Source organism: Eleutherodactylus coqui, chromosome 10 (assembly GCF_035609145.1).
Source record: "Eleutherodactylus coqui strain aEleCoq1 chromosome 10, aEleCoq1.hap1, whole genome shotgun sequence".
Classification (NCBI taxonomy): Eukaryota; Metazoa; Chordata; class Amphibia; order Anura; family Eleutherodactylidae; genus Eleutherodactylus; species Eleutherodactylus coqui.
In genome coordinates this window covers 11,428,350-11,446,138 of record NC_089846.1, presented here as the reverse complement: position 1 = coordinate 11,446,138, position 17,789 = coordinate 11,428,350, and the positions used below count along the sequence as shown (strand labels likewise).

General features: G+C 42.8%; 1 protein-coding gene across 2 annotated transcripts in view; it reads right to left on the bottom strand.

Annotated features, from left to right (window-relative positions):
* Positions 1 to 17,789, bottom strand: part of COL5A1 (collagen type V alpha 1 chain) — a 216,771-nt gene that overhangs the window by 131,969 nt on the left and 67,013 nt on the right. For both annotated transcript variants that reach the window (XM_066580234.1, XM_066580233.1), the window contains exon 4: positions 17,170 to 17,332. In XM_066580234.1, coding sequence (XP_066436331.1) covers positions 17,170 to 17,332 — 163 coding nt within the window. The remainder of the gene's footprint in view (positions 1 to 17,169; positions 17,333 to 17,789) is intronic.

The following is a 17,789-nucleotide window of genomic DNA, read 5'->3' as shown; positions in this document are numbered from 1 at the left end:
CTTGGGCTCCGTCTACTATCATTGCCTGGCTGTGGGGTTCCTGCTATAAACAGTGAGCTCTATTGTTTCTTACCGCACACTTGTTTAGTTGGTACTATGTTAGAAAACACTGGGACCAGGCTTGTAAATGCCATTCCCTCTATATTCCTGAATATTAAAGGGGTTGTCCAGTTGTAAACTATCGATGGCCTAGCCTTAGTAGAGGCCATTAATAGTAGATCAGTGTGGGTCTGCTGCCCGGGACTAATGCTGATCAACTGTTCTCTGGGCTGGTATGCTCATGTACTACCCTGTTTCCCCGAAAATAGGCCCTACCCCGATAGTAAGACCTATTGGTTTTTCAGGGGAGGCTTGAAATATAAGGCCTCCCCTGAAAGCATGACCGAGATAAAGTGCCCCCCCCATCCACCAAAAAAAAATCAATACTAATTGAGCGCCAGTAGCCAATCACAGCCGATGCTCGATGAGCCAATCACAGTCATTTAGTGAATGACATCACTGAATGGCTGTGATTGGCTCATCGAGCGCCAGCTGTGAATGGCTGCTGGCGCTCGATTAGCCAATCACAGCGCTCGCCTTGCTGGAGGCGGGGTATTCAAAGCCCCGTCACCAGCAGAAGCTCAGCTGTGAGACGAGGAGGATAAAGTTTACCGCAGCGCCGCCACAAAAGACCATTGGAAGGCATCGGGACGCCACGGACCAGGTGAGTATAAGGCTTCCCCCCTCCCATAAAATAATAAGACACTATGCCCTTTTTGGGGCAAAAATTAATATAAGACAGTGTCTCATTTTCAGGGAAACACAGGAAGCTGATTTCTGCAGTAAGAAGGCTTCTCCATTCCCACTGCAGTGGTCAGGCTTGGTACTGCAGGTCATTCACTTTAACGGGAACTCTGTAATACTAAACCTGACCACTGCAGAGAAAAGACAGCAGTCTGTATTCAGTGAATCAAATGAATACACCCAGAGAAGAGAAGCTTGATGAAGGTTCCCATTGATCTACTATTGATGGCCTATCCTAAGAATACGCCATTAATATCTTGTATCCCTTTAAATACTAAATCTGGATCACAGGTTATATCGACTCTCTATGAACTTGTGCTGTCGCTGTCCTAGACTTAAGTACACAGTGAATAATGTGTTGAGCATGAAATAAGGTGAAACATTCCACAGGCAACAACTAAGCCTCTCGTAGGGTTAAACTATTAGTTATTAATGTGAACAAACTCTTAAAACTTAGTCTGTTATGTGTCTGGATTCCATCGGCAACACAAAAAAAAACCATCCAGCCTTCTTCCCAGGTTCCCATCGGCCAAAACAAATCAAATTAAAATACTTGCACTTGTTTTGACATTTTACTGCACTGAGTCATTTTGAAAGGGGAAAAAATGTCGTAAAAAGCAGCGGGGTGATTGCCAGACGGCGAAATTCGGATCCTAAAACAGTTGTGTGGAAGAAATGTGTTTCGATATGTAATTAGCTGATTAGTCGTGTAGCACAGAATCAGCCGACAAAGTCTCTTCTTTTCTTCCAACTTTAACTTCCCACGCAGACAATTTCATAAGCGGAGCCTCCTTGTGCTGCTGTTCTTCTGAGCCCCCACAATGGCAGCCAGCCAGAAGCCTGGACTACGTCTTTCCAGAAAAGGAAGGGGCTTCTCATGACCGAACTGTGGGAGATCGTATCCAATGTTACAGAGCCGGGTGTGTGGGGACACCGGACATTAAGGAAACTGTAATCTGCAACTACTTACAAACCACCTCCACCAATGTTATGTATATGTAGACAAGTTATAGAAGAGATGAACCCCAAAGTCTAATTGTGTTTTTAATGTCTGAAGAGCAATTCAAGACATATGTACTCAGGTCCGCATTCTTAGTAGTATTTACACTGCTGTCTAGGTGGAGCAGTATTATAGTAGTTATATTCCTGTACGTAGGAGGCAGTATTATAGTAGTTATATTCTTGTACATAGGGGCAGTATTATAGTAGTTATATTCTTGTACATAGGAGCAGTATTATAGTAGTTATATTCTTGTACATAGAGGACAGTATTATAGTAGTTATATTCTTGTACATAGGGGCAGTATTATAGTAGTTATATTCTTGTACATAGGAGCAGTATTATAGTAGTTATATTCTTGTACATAGGATGCAGTATTATAGTAGTTATATTCTTGTACATAGTAGGCAGTATTATAGTAGTTATATTCTTGTACATAGGAGCAGTATTATAGTAGGTATATTATTGTACATAGGAGCAGTATTATAGTAGTTATATTCTTGTACATAGGAGGCAGTATTATAGTAGTTATATTCCTGTACATAGGAAGCAGTATTATAGTAGTTATATTCTTGTACATAGTAGGCAGTATTATAGTAGGTATATTATTGTACATAGGAGCAGTATTATAGTAGTTATATTCTTGTACATAGGATGCAGTATTATAGTAGTTATATTCTTGTACATAGGGGGCAGTATTATAGTAGTTATATTCTTGTACATAGGGGGCAGTATTATAGTAGTTATATTCTTGTACATAGGAGGCAGTATTATAGCAGTTATATTCTTGTACACAGGGGGCAGTATTATAGTAGTTATATTCTTGTACATAGGGGGCAGTATTATAGTAGTTATATTCCTGTACATAGGAAGCAGTATTATAGTAGTTATATTCTTCTACATAGGGAGCAGTATTATAGTAGTTATATTCTTGTACATAGGGGGCAGTATTATAGTAGTTATATTCTTGTACATAGGAGGCAGTATTATAGCAGTTATATTCTTGTACACAGGGGGCAGTATTATAGTAGTTATATTCTTGTACATAGGGGGCAGTATTATAGTAGTTATATTCTTGTACATAGGGGGCAGTATTATAGTAGTTATATTCTTGTACATACGAGGCAGTATTATAGTAGTTATATTCTTGTACATGGGGGCAGTATTATAGTAGTTATATTCTTGTACATAGGGGGCAGTATTATAGTAGTTATATTCTTGTACATTGGGGGCAGTATTATAGTAGTTATATTCTTGTACACAGGAGGCAGTATTATAGTAGTTATATTCTTGTACATAGGGGGCAGTATTATAGTAGTTATATTCTTGTACATAGGGAGCAGTATTATAGTAGTTATATTCTTGTACATAGGGGGCAGTATTATAGTAGTTATATTCTTGTACATAGGAGCAGTATTATAGTAGTTATATTCTTGTACATAGGAGCAGTATTATAGTAGTTATATTCTTGTACATAGGGGCAGTATTATAGTAGTTATATTCTTGTACATAGGAGGCAGTATTATAGTAGTTATATTCTTGTACATAGGAGCAGTATTTTAGTAGTTATATTCTTGTACATAGGAGCAGTATTATAGTAGTTATATTCTTGTACATAGGGGGCAGTATTATAGTAGTTATATTCTTGTACATATGGGGCAGTATTATAGTAGTTATATTCTTGTACATATGGGGCAGTATTATAGTAGTTATATTCTTGTACATATGGGGCAGTATTATAGTAGGTATATTCTTGTACATAGGGAGCAGTATTATAGTAGGTATATTCTTGTACATAAGAGGCAGTATTATAGTAGTTATATTCTTGTGCATAGGAGCAGTATTATAGTAGTTATATTCTTGTACATAGGAGGCAGTATTATAGTAGTTATATTCTTGTACATAAGGGGCAGTATTATAGTAGGTATATTCTTGTACATAGGAGGCAGTATTATAGTAGTTATATTCTTGTACATAGGAGCAGTATTATAGTAGTTATATTCTTGTACATAGGAGCAGTATTATAGTAGTTATATTCTTGTACATAGGGGCAGTATTATAGTAGGTATATTCTTGTACATAGGGGGGCAGTATTATAGTAGTTATATTCTTGTACATATGGGGCAGTATTATAGTAGGTATATTCTTGTACATAGGGAGCAGTATTATAGTAGTTATATTCTTGTACATAGGGGGCAGTATTATAGTAGTTATATTCTTGTACATAGGGGGCAGTATTATAGTAGTTATATTCTTGAACATAGGAGGCTGTATTATAGTAGTTATATTCTTGTACATAGGAGGCAGTATTATAGTAGTTATATTCTTGTACATAGGAGCAGTATTATAGTAGTTATATCCTTGTACATAGGGGGCAGTATTATAGTAGTTATATTCTTGTACATAGGGGGCAGTATTATAGTAGTTATATTCTTGTACATAGGGGGCAGTATTATAGTAGTTATATTCTTGTACATATGGGGCAGTATTATAGTAGGTATATTCTTGTACATAGGAGCAGTATTATAGTAGTTATATTCTTGTACATAGGAGCAGTATTATAGTAGTTATATTCTTGTACATAGGGGGCAGTATTATAGTAGTTATATTCTTGTACATATGGGGCAGTATTATAGTAGGTATATTCTTGTACATAGGAGGCAGTATTATAGTAGTTATATTTTTGTACATATGGGGCAGTATTATAGTAGTTATATTCTTGTACATAGGGGGCAGTATTATAGTAGTAATATTCTTGTATGTAGGGGGCAGTATTATAGTAGTTATATTCTTGTACATAGGAGGCAGTATTATAGTAGTTATATTCTTGTACATATGGGGCAGTATTATAGTAGTTATATTCTTGTACATAGGGGGCAGTATTATAGTAGTAATATTCTTGTATGTAGGGGGCAGTATTATAGTAGTTATATTCTTGTACATAGGGGGCAGTATTATAGTAGTTATATTCTTGTACATATGGGGCAGTATTATAGTAGGTATATTCTTGTACATAGGAGGCAGTATTATAGTAGTTATATTCTTGTACATATGGGGCAGTATTATAGTAGTTATATTCTTGTACATAGGGGGCAGTATTATAGTAGTAATATTCTTGTATGTAGGGGGCAGTATTATAGTAGTTATATTCTTGTACATAGGGGGCAGTATTATAGTAGTTATATTCTTGTACATAGGGAGCAGTATTATAGTAGTTATATTCTTATACATAGGAGGCAGTATTATAGTAGTTATATTCTTGTACATAGGGGGCAGTATTATAGTAGTTATATGCTTGTACATAGGGGGCAGTATTATAGTAGTTATATTCTTGTACATAGGGGCAGTATTATAGTAGTTATATTCTTGTACATCGGGGGCAGTATTATAGTAGTTATATTCTTGTACATAGGGGGCAGTATTATAGTAGTTATATTCTTGTACACTACATAGGAGGGAAGTATTATAGTAGTTATATTCTTAAAATGCAGAGTACTGTTCTATCCTGAGGCATGATGGGCAGAAAATTTAGAATAAGGTTTTTAGTCAACCATGTTAATGACATGTTCTACTGTGTACAGTAACTTAGGGATGTTTGCAAATCTTTTAACATTAAATGTAGCTTGAAATGCTCTTTGGCAACAGCCCTGTGTGACACGGAGATCTGTTTTCGTGGAGCCACTTTTGATTCTACAGGCAGATGTGGCTGTGTAATGCCAGAAGTATTCGTAGGATGCAAGGGATGTGTTCTTCAGAGCTGGTGGGCTACAATCTATATATTATAAACTATAAATTCCGCATTCCTTAATCCAGCACATCTGTTGGCCGAGTGCCAGGAAACGGCAATAAAAGCTTTTTCAGTATTCACGCCTGTAAAACTTCTACTGAAAAATGCCAAGTACGTATCGCAGTGCTTCAAGCTGCACAACAGACAAACACCACATTATGTGGAATGACAAAAGACACTGATACAAGTCAGCCCTTTATATTGTAAGACGGCAGTGCACAACAGTGTCCAAAAAGACAATACAAATATGGGTCATGTAGGAGGAAGAAAAGACATCAGACTGCAGACAAAGCTAGTAAATACCTCAAAATGAATGAAGGGTCAATCACAGAAGGGCAATCATTTCTATCATCCATACTTATCAGATACTTCTAGCAATGCCCAGGCTGCAGCCAAGTGGAGCTAAAGTTCTGCAGAGGAAATTCTGCTGCAGATTTTACCACCATTCCACCAATCCACAGCCCGATCTACTCATGTTAGGGGGGTCTCACACTTGCGTCCGACCCTCCGACCGGAGGTTCCACCACAAATGCAGCTGAAAATACCGGAAGAAAACGCGCTGCGTGCAGTGCAGTACCAGAGCAGAAAGCGGGCAGACCCCATTATAGTCAATAGGGGCGGCCCAGCGCTGTTCGGTTCCGTCCAGAACACAAACGGCGTGATGTAAATGTAAAACTCCACATCAAAAGTCAATTTTATGGATTCAATTCCGGAATCTGCACAGATATTTTCAGCAGCATGTAGATGAAGAGTTATTAAAATTTCATCCACTTTGCTGCTACTGCAAACTCTGTGGATAATCTTGTACTTGTTTAACAATGTTGGGGGCTCAGGGGGCGGGGCTAATAGGATGGAGTCATTGATGTCAATGAGACAAATTCAGCGGAGACAAATTGCGGCTGGGAGAAGTTATCATGGTGGTCTGGAATAGATACAGAAGAAAAGAGGAAGTGAACGACTGCAGTCAGAGAGGAAATCACATGTGATCACTGTATACAATGGTTCTTTAATTACTTATATGGCCTGCAAAGCACCTGTGTAGAGCTGGTGTCTACCACTTGATGGTCACTGTATGCACCAATGCAGATTTACTACCGCATGTGTCATGACTAGAGATGAGCGAATGTACTCGGTAAAGCACTACTCGTCCGAGTAATGTGCTTTATCCGAGTACCTCCCCGCTCGTCCAGAAAGATTCGGGGAGCGCCGCGGAGCGGGGAGCTGCAGGGGAGAGCGGGGAGGAACGGAGGGGAGATCTCTCTCTCCTTCTCTCCCGCCCGCTCTCCCCTGCTCCCCGCAACTCACCTGTCAGCAGCGGCGCTCCCCGAATCTTTCAGGACGAGCGGGGAGGTACTCGGATAAAGCACATTACTCGGACGAGTAGTGCTTTACCGAGTACGTTCGCTCATCTCTAGTCATGACACAATGCAAAGGGGCCTATTGAGACACTGTTGCCCAAGGGCCCGCATAAACCTGCAGCCTCTCTCCACAATCTGACACCATCCAATCAGTGATGACAGCATCAGACTGTCGGTTCACGCCCCTTTGACAAGAGTTCTAGTAATACCAAAATGCCAATTTTCTTTATACATTTCTAGGAGAAATTACAGAGGAACAGCACAACTCAGAGTTACGAGAAAGGATGTTCCACAATGTTTATTTTATGGGCAATAGAAATATTTACTAAAACAGGCACATCAGGAGTGGAGAGAAGTCTTTAAAGGGAATGTCTTTATATAGTGTATATAGATGTCACAGAGAGAGCTCTTGTCTATGAGCGAGAGCATTGCTGAGCATCTGCTGCTCTGCCTCTGATGGACGCAGCGCAACCATTTCTTACATAAATGGTCATTCCTCTATCTGGCCCACAACTTTCACTGGCAAGTATTGACTTAAATTCATATAGGGGTCATCATAAGGGGACAACCACTTTAAAGGGGTTATCCAGATTTTAAAAACTGGTGGCCTACCCCCTGTCAGTCCAGATGCCAACAGCACTCTGTCGCAAGATTTGGACCAGGTCCATTTTCGTGCCATGTCCCCAAAAAAGGTGACCCGCAAGAATGCTCGAACTATGATAGCCCTAATATCCCATGCACTGAAGATTATACAAAAACACATGATGGCGAAAGTGGAACAGCAACTCCGAGATGCACAAGTAGGTTTTCATAAAGAAAGAGGAACAAGAGATCAAGTTGGAAATCTCAGATGGATCATGGAAAAGGCCCGGGAGTACCAGAAGAAGGTGTGTATATGCTTTATCGGTTACAGCAAGGCCTACAATTGCACTGAACACGACAAGCTGTGGCCATGCCTAAGACAAATTCGAGTCCCGGGACAACTCATAGAGTCATTATATGTCAACCAAAAGGATGCGATCAGGACCTCCAATGGCAACATGGTATTGTTCAGAATCAGGAAAGACGTACGCCAACACAAGGCAACTGTTAGGTGGATTCACAACTGGCTGAGTGATGGTACTCAAAGAGTGGTCATAAATGGCTGCACAACCAAGTGGGAGAATGTATCAAGTGGGAGAATGTATCAAGTGGGGACCACAAGGCTCTGTCCTAGGCCCAGTGGTGGCCAACATTGTTATAAATGATCTGGAGGAGGGAATCGATTGGAAACTGATCAAATTTATTGACGACACAAAGCTAGGAGGGATAGCTAACACTAGGGAAGAGAGAGAGAGGATTCAAAAAGATCTAGAAAAGTTTGAACAACGGGCGGCGACTAACAGAATGGTATTTAACAAGGAGAAATGCAAAGTCCTACATCTGGGCAAGAAAAATGAAAAAAGCACATACAGAATGGGAGGAATTGGGATAAGCAGCAGCACATGTGGAAAAGACTTGGGTATACTAATAGATCATAGACTGAACATGAGTCAGCAATGTGATGCAGCAGCCAAAAAGGCAAACACAATTCTGGGCTGTATTAAGAGAAGCCTAGAGTCTAGATCATGTGAGGTCATTATCCTCTCTACTCTTCCTTAGTCAGACCTCATCTGGAATACTGTCTCCAGTTCTGGGCACCCCACTTTAACAAAGACAGACAAACTGGAGCAAGTTCAGAGAAGAGTTACCAAGATGGTGAGCGGTCTGCAAATCATGTCCTATGAGGAACAGTTAAAGGATCTGGGAATGTTTAGCTTGCAGAAGAGAAGGCTGAGAGGAGACTTAATAGCTGTCTACAAATATCTGAAAGGCTGTCATGGTGCAGAGGGATCAGCCCTATTCTCATCTGCACAAGGAAAGACTAGAAGCAATGGGATGAAACTGAAAGGTAGGAGACACAGATTAGATATTAGACAGTGAGGGGGATCAATGAGTGGAACAGGTTACCACGGGAGGTGGGGAGTTCTCCTTCAATGGAAGTGTTCAAACAAAGGCTGGACAAATATCTGTCTGGGATGATTTAGTGAATCCTGCACTGAACAGCGGATTGGATCTGATGACCCTGGAGGTCCCTTCCAACTCTACCATTCTAAGATTCTACATCTTATCCGTGGCACTGTTCAACCTGTATGCAGAAGCAATCTTGAAGCAATGCAATTTAGACGAATCAGAGTCAAGATTGGTGGAAGAAACATCTCAGATCTGAGGATGATACAACCTTGCTGGCAGAAAGTCAGGAATGACTCATACTAAAAGTTAACGAAGAAAGTGAAAGCAGACCTATACTTAACCCTTTCCAATCCAATTTGTATTCTGGTTTTCCAAGGGGGCTTACTCTTTTTTTGCCATTATACAACGGCGCTATATGCTGGCTGAAGCCAGTACTGCATGAGATGACACATTGGATAGGCTCCGACAGCAGAGAGGCTGGCAATATAAAGTAAGAGAACCCTGATGGACGTCTTTCAACATTGGAGCTGTACAGCCTTAAATCATAATGTCTTCAGAGGTCAGACAGTGGATTGGAAAGGGTTAAAGGGGTTGTCCCGCGCCGAAAGCTAATTTTTTTTTTTCTGCCCAGTCCCCCAGTACCTGTAAAGGAAAAACGCTGCCATACATAGTAACATAGTAACATAGTATGTAAGGCCGAATGAAGACATTGTCCATCTAGTCCAGCCTGTCTATCCTACTGTGTTGATCCAGAGGAAGGCAAAAAACCCCAAGGCCAGAAGCCAATTAGCCCTTTTGGGGGAAAAATTGCTTCCCGACTCCCTAATGGCAATCAGACTGTTCCCTGGATCAACCCCTAATAGTTCCTACCTGCCTGTATACCAGGATTGACCCTTAACCTAAATATTTATATCCTGTAATATACTTCTTCTCCAGAAAGACATCAAGTCCCCTTTTAAACTCCTCTATCGATTTTGCCATCACCACTTCCTCCGGTAGAGAGTTCCACAGTCTAACTGCTCTTACAGTAAAGAACCCCTTTCTATGTTGGTGATGAAACCTACGTTCCTCTAATCGTAGCGGATGTCCTCTTGTTACCGTCATGGTCCTGGGTGTAAACAGATCGCGGGAGAGATCCATGTGTTGTCCCCTCATGTACTTATACATGGTTATTTGGTCGCCTCTTAACCTTTTTTCTAGAGTAAATAGTCCCAATTTGGATAGCCTCTCTGGGTATTCCAGTCCCGTCATTCCATGTATTAGTTTAGTTGCCCTTCTTTGAACCCCTTCAAGCACTGTGACATCTTTCCTGAGCACCGGTGTCCAGAATTGTACGCAGTATTCCATGTGAGGCCTGACAAGTGCCTTATATAATGGAAGGATAATGTTCTCGTCCTTCGCCCCTATACCTCTTTTAATGCACCCCAAGACTTTATTTGCCTTTGCAGCAGCTGACTGGCATTGGTTACTCCAGTTTAGTCTATTATCCACTAATACCCCTAGATCCTTTTCCATATCACTTTTCCCCAGCGGTACCCCATTAAGTGAATATTTGTGACATCCGTTCCTCCTGCCCATGTGCATAGTCTTACATTTTTCAACATTGAACTTCATTTGCCATTTTTCTGCCCAAGCCCCCAGCTTATCCAGGTCCGTTTGTAGCCGCACATTGTCCTCCGTTGCATTAATTATATTGTATAATTTTGTGTCATCTGCAAATATTGATATTTTGCTGTGCAGCCCCTCTATCAGGTCATTAATAAATATGTTGAACAGAGTGGGGCCTAGTACTGAACCCTGTGGCCCCCCACTAGCGACTGTGGTCCAATCAGAGTACCAACCATTTATTACCACCCTCTGCTTTCTATCGTTGAGCCAATTTTTTACCCACTTACACACGTTTTCGCCCAGTCCGAGCTGCCTCATTTTGTATATTAGCCTATTATGTGGCACGGTGTCAAAGGCTTTAGAGAAGTCCAGATATACAAGATCAATAGATTCTCCCTGGTCCAGCTTAGAGCTTACTTCATCGTAGAAACTGATCAGATTTGTCTGACATGAGCGACCCTTCATGAATCCATGCTGGTGAGGAGTTATTCCCTTAATCTCCTTGAGGTACTCATCGATGGCGTCTCTCAGAATCCCCTCGAAAATTTTTCCCGTTACTGAAGTGAGACTTACTGGCCTGTAGTTACCAGGCTCACTTTTGCTCCCTTTTTTGTAAATTGGAACCACGTTGGCAATGCGCCAGTCCAATGGTACCACTCCGGTCTTGATAGTGTCTAGAAATATTAGGTATAGCGGCCTAGCTATCTCGTCACTTAGTTCCTTTAGTATCCTTGGGGGTAATCCATCTGGGCCCGGTGATTTATCAATTTTAGTTTTCTTTAGACGCTTCCGCACCTCCTCCTGCGTTAGGTATGAGATATTTTGTAAGGGGTTCGTTTTATTCCCCTGCATCTCGTGTGGCATTTCCTTTTCTTTGGTGAACACACTTGAGAAGAAGCTGTTTAGTAGATTTGCTTTCCCTTCGTCATCATCAATGATTTCTCCTGCATTGTTTTTTAAAGGGCCAGCGCTCTCCCTGCAAATCCTTTTGCTGTTTATGTAGTTGAAAAATAGCTTCGGGTTGTTTCTGCTCTCTGTGTTAGTAAAAAAAAAAATTCCCTTACCTGAATCCCCGTTCAGCTATTTTAAAAAATCTTCTGTCCAAGATGGCTGGCGCTGGTCTTCTCCCACAGTGCACCGCGGGTCTTCTCCCATGGTGCACTGTGGATGTTCTTCTGCTGTCTGCGTTCCACTGCCGATTACAGCCACCCCATTGGCTGATCGGCACCATGTGATGGGGTGGAGCTACGTGATGACACTGAGAAGGGGGAGGAGCCAGGACGCAGCTCGTGAGCCCGGAGCCTCCAGGAGATGGTTTTTCTCTGCACAAGAGCGACTGTTGCGGCGACCAGAGAAGAAGGCTTCAGTCGTCGCCATGGAGACGGGGACGCCAGCATCGGAGGGGGTAAGTGTATAACTTCTGTATGGCTCATATTTAATGCACGATGTATATTACAAAGTGCATTAATATGGCCATACAGAAGTGTACAACCCCACTTGCTGCCGCGGGACAACCCCTTTAAATATCAAGAAAACTAAGATCATGACAACAGCCGATAACGGTACGGGAAAAAAATCTAAATAAACAATGAAAAAAATCTAAACAGTTCAAGATTTCATCTTCTTCAAATTAAAAGTCAACCACAATGGAGAATCAGGACCCCTAATAAAATGACGACTCGCGCTAAGTCGAAGGGAAATGTCAAGAATTAATAAAAGATCTGGAAAAATAAAGACTGCGCAGTGAAATGGCAGATAGTCAACGTAATCACCTTCCAATCACAACTTACGGCTGTGAAAGTTGGGCAGTAAAGAAAAAAGGACCGAAGAAAATGGTTGCCTTCAAACTGTGGTGCTGGAGGAAGCTCTATGGATTCCTTGGGCCATCAAGATCACGAACACAACAGTCCTGGACCGCATCAAACCAAAGTTTTCATTGTAAGGCAAAATTAGGAAACAGAGAGTTCCGCACTTCGGCCACATCATGCAATCTAATTCATTAGAAAATGTTAGATATGGGGTTAGCACTGGGGGCGCCAGGGTCCGGTTGCTGTGGGGGCCCGGTCTGGCAATTCTGTCAGGGGTTTCCCCACTCTAGTGGTTGGTCGCAGCAGCCGGTGGCACGTCCCGCGCGTCTGTCTGCTGGTCGTCCGCGTGCCGCTCGGGCTGGTGCGGTAACCCTGCACTGAAGGAGGACAGGAAGGAGACACAGGATCCCCGTTCTCAAGATCAGTGGGGAACCCAGCAGTGAGACCCCAACGACCAGCAACCTATCCTGTGGATAGGGAATAACTTGCAATTGCGGTAGAACCCGGTTTAGGGCCCTTTCACACGGCAGTTGGCATTTTTACATGCCCCCGTTCAGACGGCACGGGCTCGGCGCATATATGTTGAGCCCGCAATGCCGTTGGGTGGGGGGAGACAGTTAAGCTTTGCTTAGCTGTTCTGCCCCTTCCCTCCCCCTCGCCGGCTCTCTCCAAGGAAAGGAGGCGGGACGGGGTGGGAGCTAGTGTGCTCTTGACCCCTTGTCAGCAGCCAGCAATGGGAGGGGGCAGGACAGCATGGAGCTTAGCCCCTCCCTCTCCGATTGAAAACAGCTGGTAAGGGGTGGAGAGGAGGGGGAGGGAGTTTAGCAATCACAGTGCTAAACTCCCTCCTACCTCCCCTCTCCGGCTGCTGTCATTGGCTCCCATAGGAGTCTATGGCAGCAGCCATATTCCGGCCAGGAAAGATAGTTCCAGGACTATCTTTCCCGCCTGGCGCTATATTGGCTGGCCGGGCACTTTTTACACCACGTGAATACGCCAGTGTGATCTGATGCATTGGAATCCGATGCATCAGATGGTAGCGTATATCGGACGGCCGTGAAAACAGGAGCCGATATACGCTCATGTGAATAAGCCCTTAGGGTCTGAAAACTCATAAAATTTGTATTAATCTAAACTGATGCCATGTATGAAACAGAGAAAGCAAAAAAAAAGAGGAAAACGCGGGAGGCGTATGGAATGCATATATTACTGAGAATATTTGCAACATCTTGCAAAAAAAGTGGAATAAAGGGTTAAATGTGGTTTATATATGGAAGGAAATTAGCGCTTGTAGGCTCGTTCTGTAAGGTGGATGTTGTGTCTAATGTCAACAAAATTTTTGGCTGTGTCAATTTTTTTTTTCCTTTTGATGAAAGCCAGTAGTCCTGCGCCTTGCTGGGCTCCAAGAGGCGCTGGCAGGCGCAGGCTTTTTCCATCCTCCGGTGCCATGTTACACAGTTGTAGCATTACCTGAATCCCTCACAATGTTACTTGGAGGTTCCGCACCCCCCCTGGTTTATAAATAAAGACGACCTGCGAGCGACTATTAGGCCAAATGTATTACGGCGAAACGTAGGAGCAACAGGCGTCTATTGTTAATGTCCGGGACAGACTCCAGTTCACACAGCAGACTTCGGCTGCATGTAGGTCAGAGGAAAAAAAACAATGATGTTCAAAGCTGATCTATTAAGGAACGGAAGGCTGCCAGTGCAGTGAGAATGAGCAGATGTTACTCATCAACCATATAGAGTGGGGATGGTTTCGCGCAATTTTATTTCTCTGTTAAAAGCGTCTGTTCACCTTTAAACAACACGATTTCAGTTTATATAGATATAAAATCTGCATAAAAAGCTAAGTAACTTTGTGAATTCATTGCAGTATTTAAGCTTCTTCATTGCACTACTTAGGCTCTCAGTATGTGAAGACATTCAGCATATGGACCAGGAATACACTGAACATACCCTCATACACCCAAAGCCAAGTGCTTTAGCGTTGGCATGCCCTTTACTGTATATTATAGGCTATCTGCACTTTCCTATACAGGGGTATACACTACAATGAGAGTCAATGGGCAATGTATGCCTACCGCGACATACCCTGCGGGCTTCGGGCATCTACGTTGTGGCATATGCCCAGAACATGCCAGAGATTTATATGTACTAATTCGAAATTCCAGCTTCTATTGTACTCCAGAGCAGCATGCGTTGTTATTTAGCTAGGTTAATTGGCCCTAGGGTATATGTGTTTGGGATAGGGAAATTAAATTAGAGTGTGAGCCCTACTGAGTGATGACATTCTTTCTACAGCGCTGTGGTATATGTTGGTGCTATGTGAGCAACGTCAACCAATCATTTCTGTAAGGATTTTAGAAAGGAGTCAGAAGGCTCTGATTGGTGGAGATATGGCCTGTAACATACAAGACCGCGTGAAATGTCAGACGGCATACAATGATTTCAGATAATAGATGGCGTCATCTGGTATCAAACTGCCAATTAGCAGGAATTCTCCTGCTGTTTCGTCACCTCTTCTAGTTCACTATTGGGTCAGTTGCTACATAAATGTCCCACAACTGATCTACTACAATGGGTCAGCTGACCTCACTTCTTCAGCACTGAGGAGTTCCCAATTGGTTGGCCTGTGTTTAATATTCCAGAGTTCTGCAGTAGGTTACTGGTTATAGCGTAAGCTATGTGCATTTATATCCAGTATTCCTTGTCTGCTTCTACTATCTTATCCTTTGTCTCTGTTTCTTGCCAGTGTAGCTTTGTTCCTGTGGTTATTTCTAGCCCAGTCCATGCTGTCAGGCACAACTCGCATTGGTCAGAAGTGGTACATCTGTTAGTGTGCTGCCAGATCTTTACGGACGCTGCACACTGCTGACTTATTGACATCCCTGAAAACAGATGAGAATGGGATATGCAACAATTTTTTGCATGGTCCGTGTGAAAAATTGTGCATTTGAATAGCTTTGTAGGCTATCATGGGGCCATGTGCTGAATTCATGGACAGTACACGGCCCCAAAATACAGCCATCCAATGGATTCCATACTCTGGGATAGTGGTGTGCGTTGTTAGGGTCAGCATCAGGGATGGATTAGGACAGAGTGCACAACTCCAGTCCTCAAGGGCCCCAACAGGTCATGTTTTCAGGATATCCTATATTAAGAACACCAGTGGCAATGTCTGAAACACTCACAATAATTACAATACCTAAGTAATATTGAGGAAATCCAGAAAACATGACCTGCTGGGCCCCCTTAAGGACTGGAGTTGGGAAACACTGGATGGGGGAAGACTTAGGGAAAGTTAGAATTGGGGTCAGTTATTGCTCGTTCATCTGTTTACCATCCCCCATCAGCTCCATTATCTGACTACCATTACCATCATCCATTTTTGCCATCGCCATCACCCTATTCCTATCATCTACTGGAGAGTTCCTATTTTTGCACTACTTACTAGTGTAGATACTTCTTCATCTTATTGCTCATTGGACTGTTTGATCGTTACATATTTTGGCCTACTGAGACTGTATAAAAACTGGGAAACCATTAGTAGCTGGAAAAGATGACTACGAGGTGAAGTCCAGTTCTGTCGTCGTGTGTCCAGTCTGCATCACTTTAGAAGCATCTAAGTACAATACATCTACCTATACAGGACCAATTTCTAAATCTTCGGCACATTTGTATGTTCAGGTTTAATTTAATGGGAACCGGTCACTAATTTGTGAATATGAAACCACCTACACCAGCGAACCAACCAAGTAATGAACACTCACAATGATACTGTTGGCCTTCTTGGTAAAAGCACATCTTTAAAAACGTTTTAACGTTTCCCGTGTAAATGCCTGGTGGTGGGCTGGCCGGACCGTCTCTAGTGCGCCACATGGCTCCTCTTATGCTGCCCCTCTTTGCTGCTGTTACCTGAGATCTTATCCATGCCATCTAGGTGGAAATCTAACTTTAGCGCATTTCATCTACCCCTATTGCGGGCAGGTTTAGTAGACACATCTGCGCTCGTGCCGTCCCAGAGCTTGCAGCTCATGCATGAGAGTTTCATCACTGAATAGCAATATTGTCGGTGTTACAGGAGAAACGCAGCCGACTGGAGACAGTCCGGCCAGCCCACCGGAGACATCTGAGAGGGGTAACATCTCTCCTTAGGGAGAGCACCAAGGTGTGAGTGAGGCCATCCATGCTCCTCTGGGAAATATGCAAATAAGGGAGATGGCACAATACCTCTACAGCGCCACCTACTGGATGGCAGCATTCATGCAAATCAATGCTTGACCGTTTATACAGGTCTGTAGACCAAGCCAGAATCCATACACAGACAGCTGTTTCGTCAAATGGATCCTGACTTGGTTTTCAATCCCCAATGATTGCTCTACAGACCTGTCAAGCATTGATTTGCAGGAATGCTGCCATCCAATAGGTGGCGCTGCAGAGGTATTGTTCCATCTCCCTTATCTGCATACTCGCTATGCTGTCATACAGAGGTGTGGCACGGACAATGTATTCTAAACCATATAACTAATAACCATGTACTGAAATATCTGTTTTTGACACTTTTCTAATAAACTGAACCTGAGACGGAAAGCCTTGCACACAGCGGTACACTGGTTTCCTGGCTGAAGACTGTATATTCTAAACCATCTCCAACTCCTTGGAAGACCTGCTTCATTTTTCCAACACAAGTATGGAATTTACATTTTCCCTGCAGTCGGATATGTTCAAGTCATTCAGCCAAAATCAGCTTGTTTAAGGCACAGCGTCGTCAAACTGGAAAACCCATTACATCTGAGCGAATGAAACAAGAGATGCAAGAACGGCTCACCTCGAAGACTTCTTCATCTAAGATTCTGGTCCCGAACACCACGATGCCGTTGATATCAATAATGGAGTGTTGGCTGCGGTCCAGAGGCCTCTGCATCTTCTTCTTACAATCCAGGATCAGCGTCACCTCTTTCTTGTGGACGCTGATTGCTATCCGATGCCACCTGCATTATGGGAAAAAGGCGCAAGGTCAATCAAACATGTCAATCATAAGGATCTACCATCAGAATCTGTTTTAATGTTGACACTTAAAGGGTCGCTCTGGGGATTCTTTTTCATACATGATGTAGATATACCCCCCGTATACCTATAAGTGACGCAGTGTTACCCTGGTTAGTTATTACCGTCTATATCCAACGCCTCTTCTCCCTCAGTCGGTCATGTGATCTCGATTCTGACCATCTCACATGCAGGCCAAATGCACACGGACACGCACGGATTCCGCCCGCGGCCAGCGACCCTGCGTACCTGTCTGTGTCTTCTTTCTTCAGTACCGTGTACCCACAGTGCAGATTTTCACCGCGCCATCGCTTGGCGAAGACGTAGAATCTGCAACCTTTCCGGAATTGTCATTCCAGATAGGCTGCGGATCGGACGGCTTTTATTGACTTCAAGGATCAG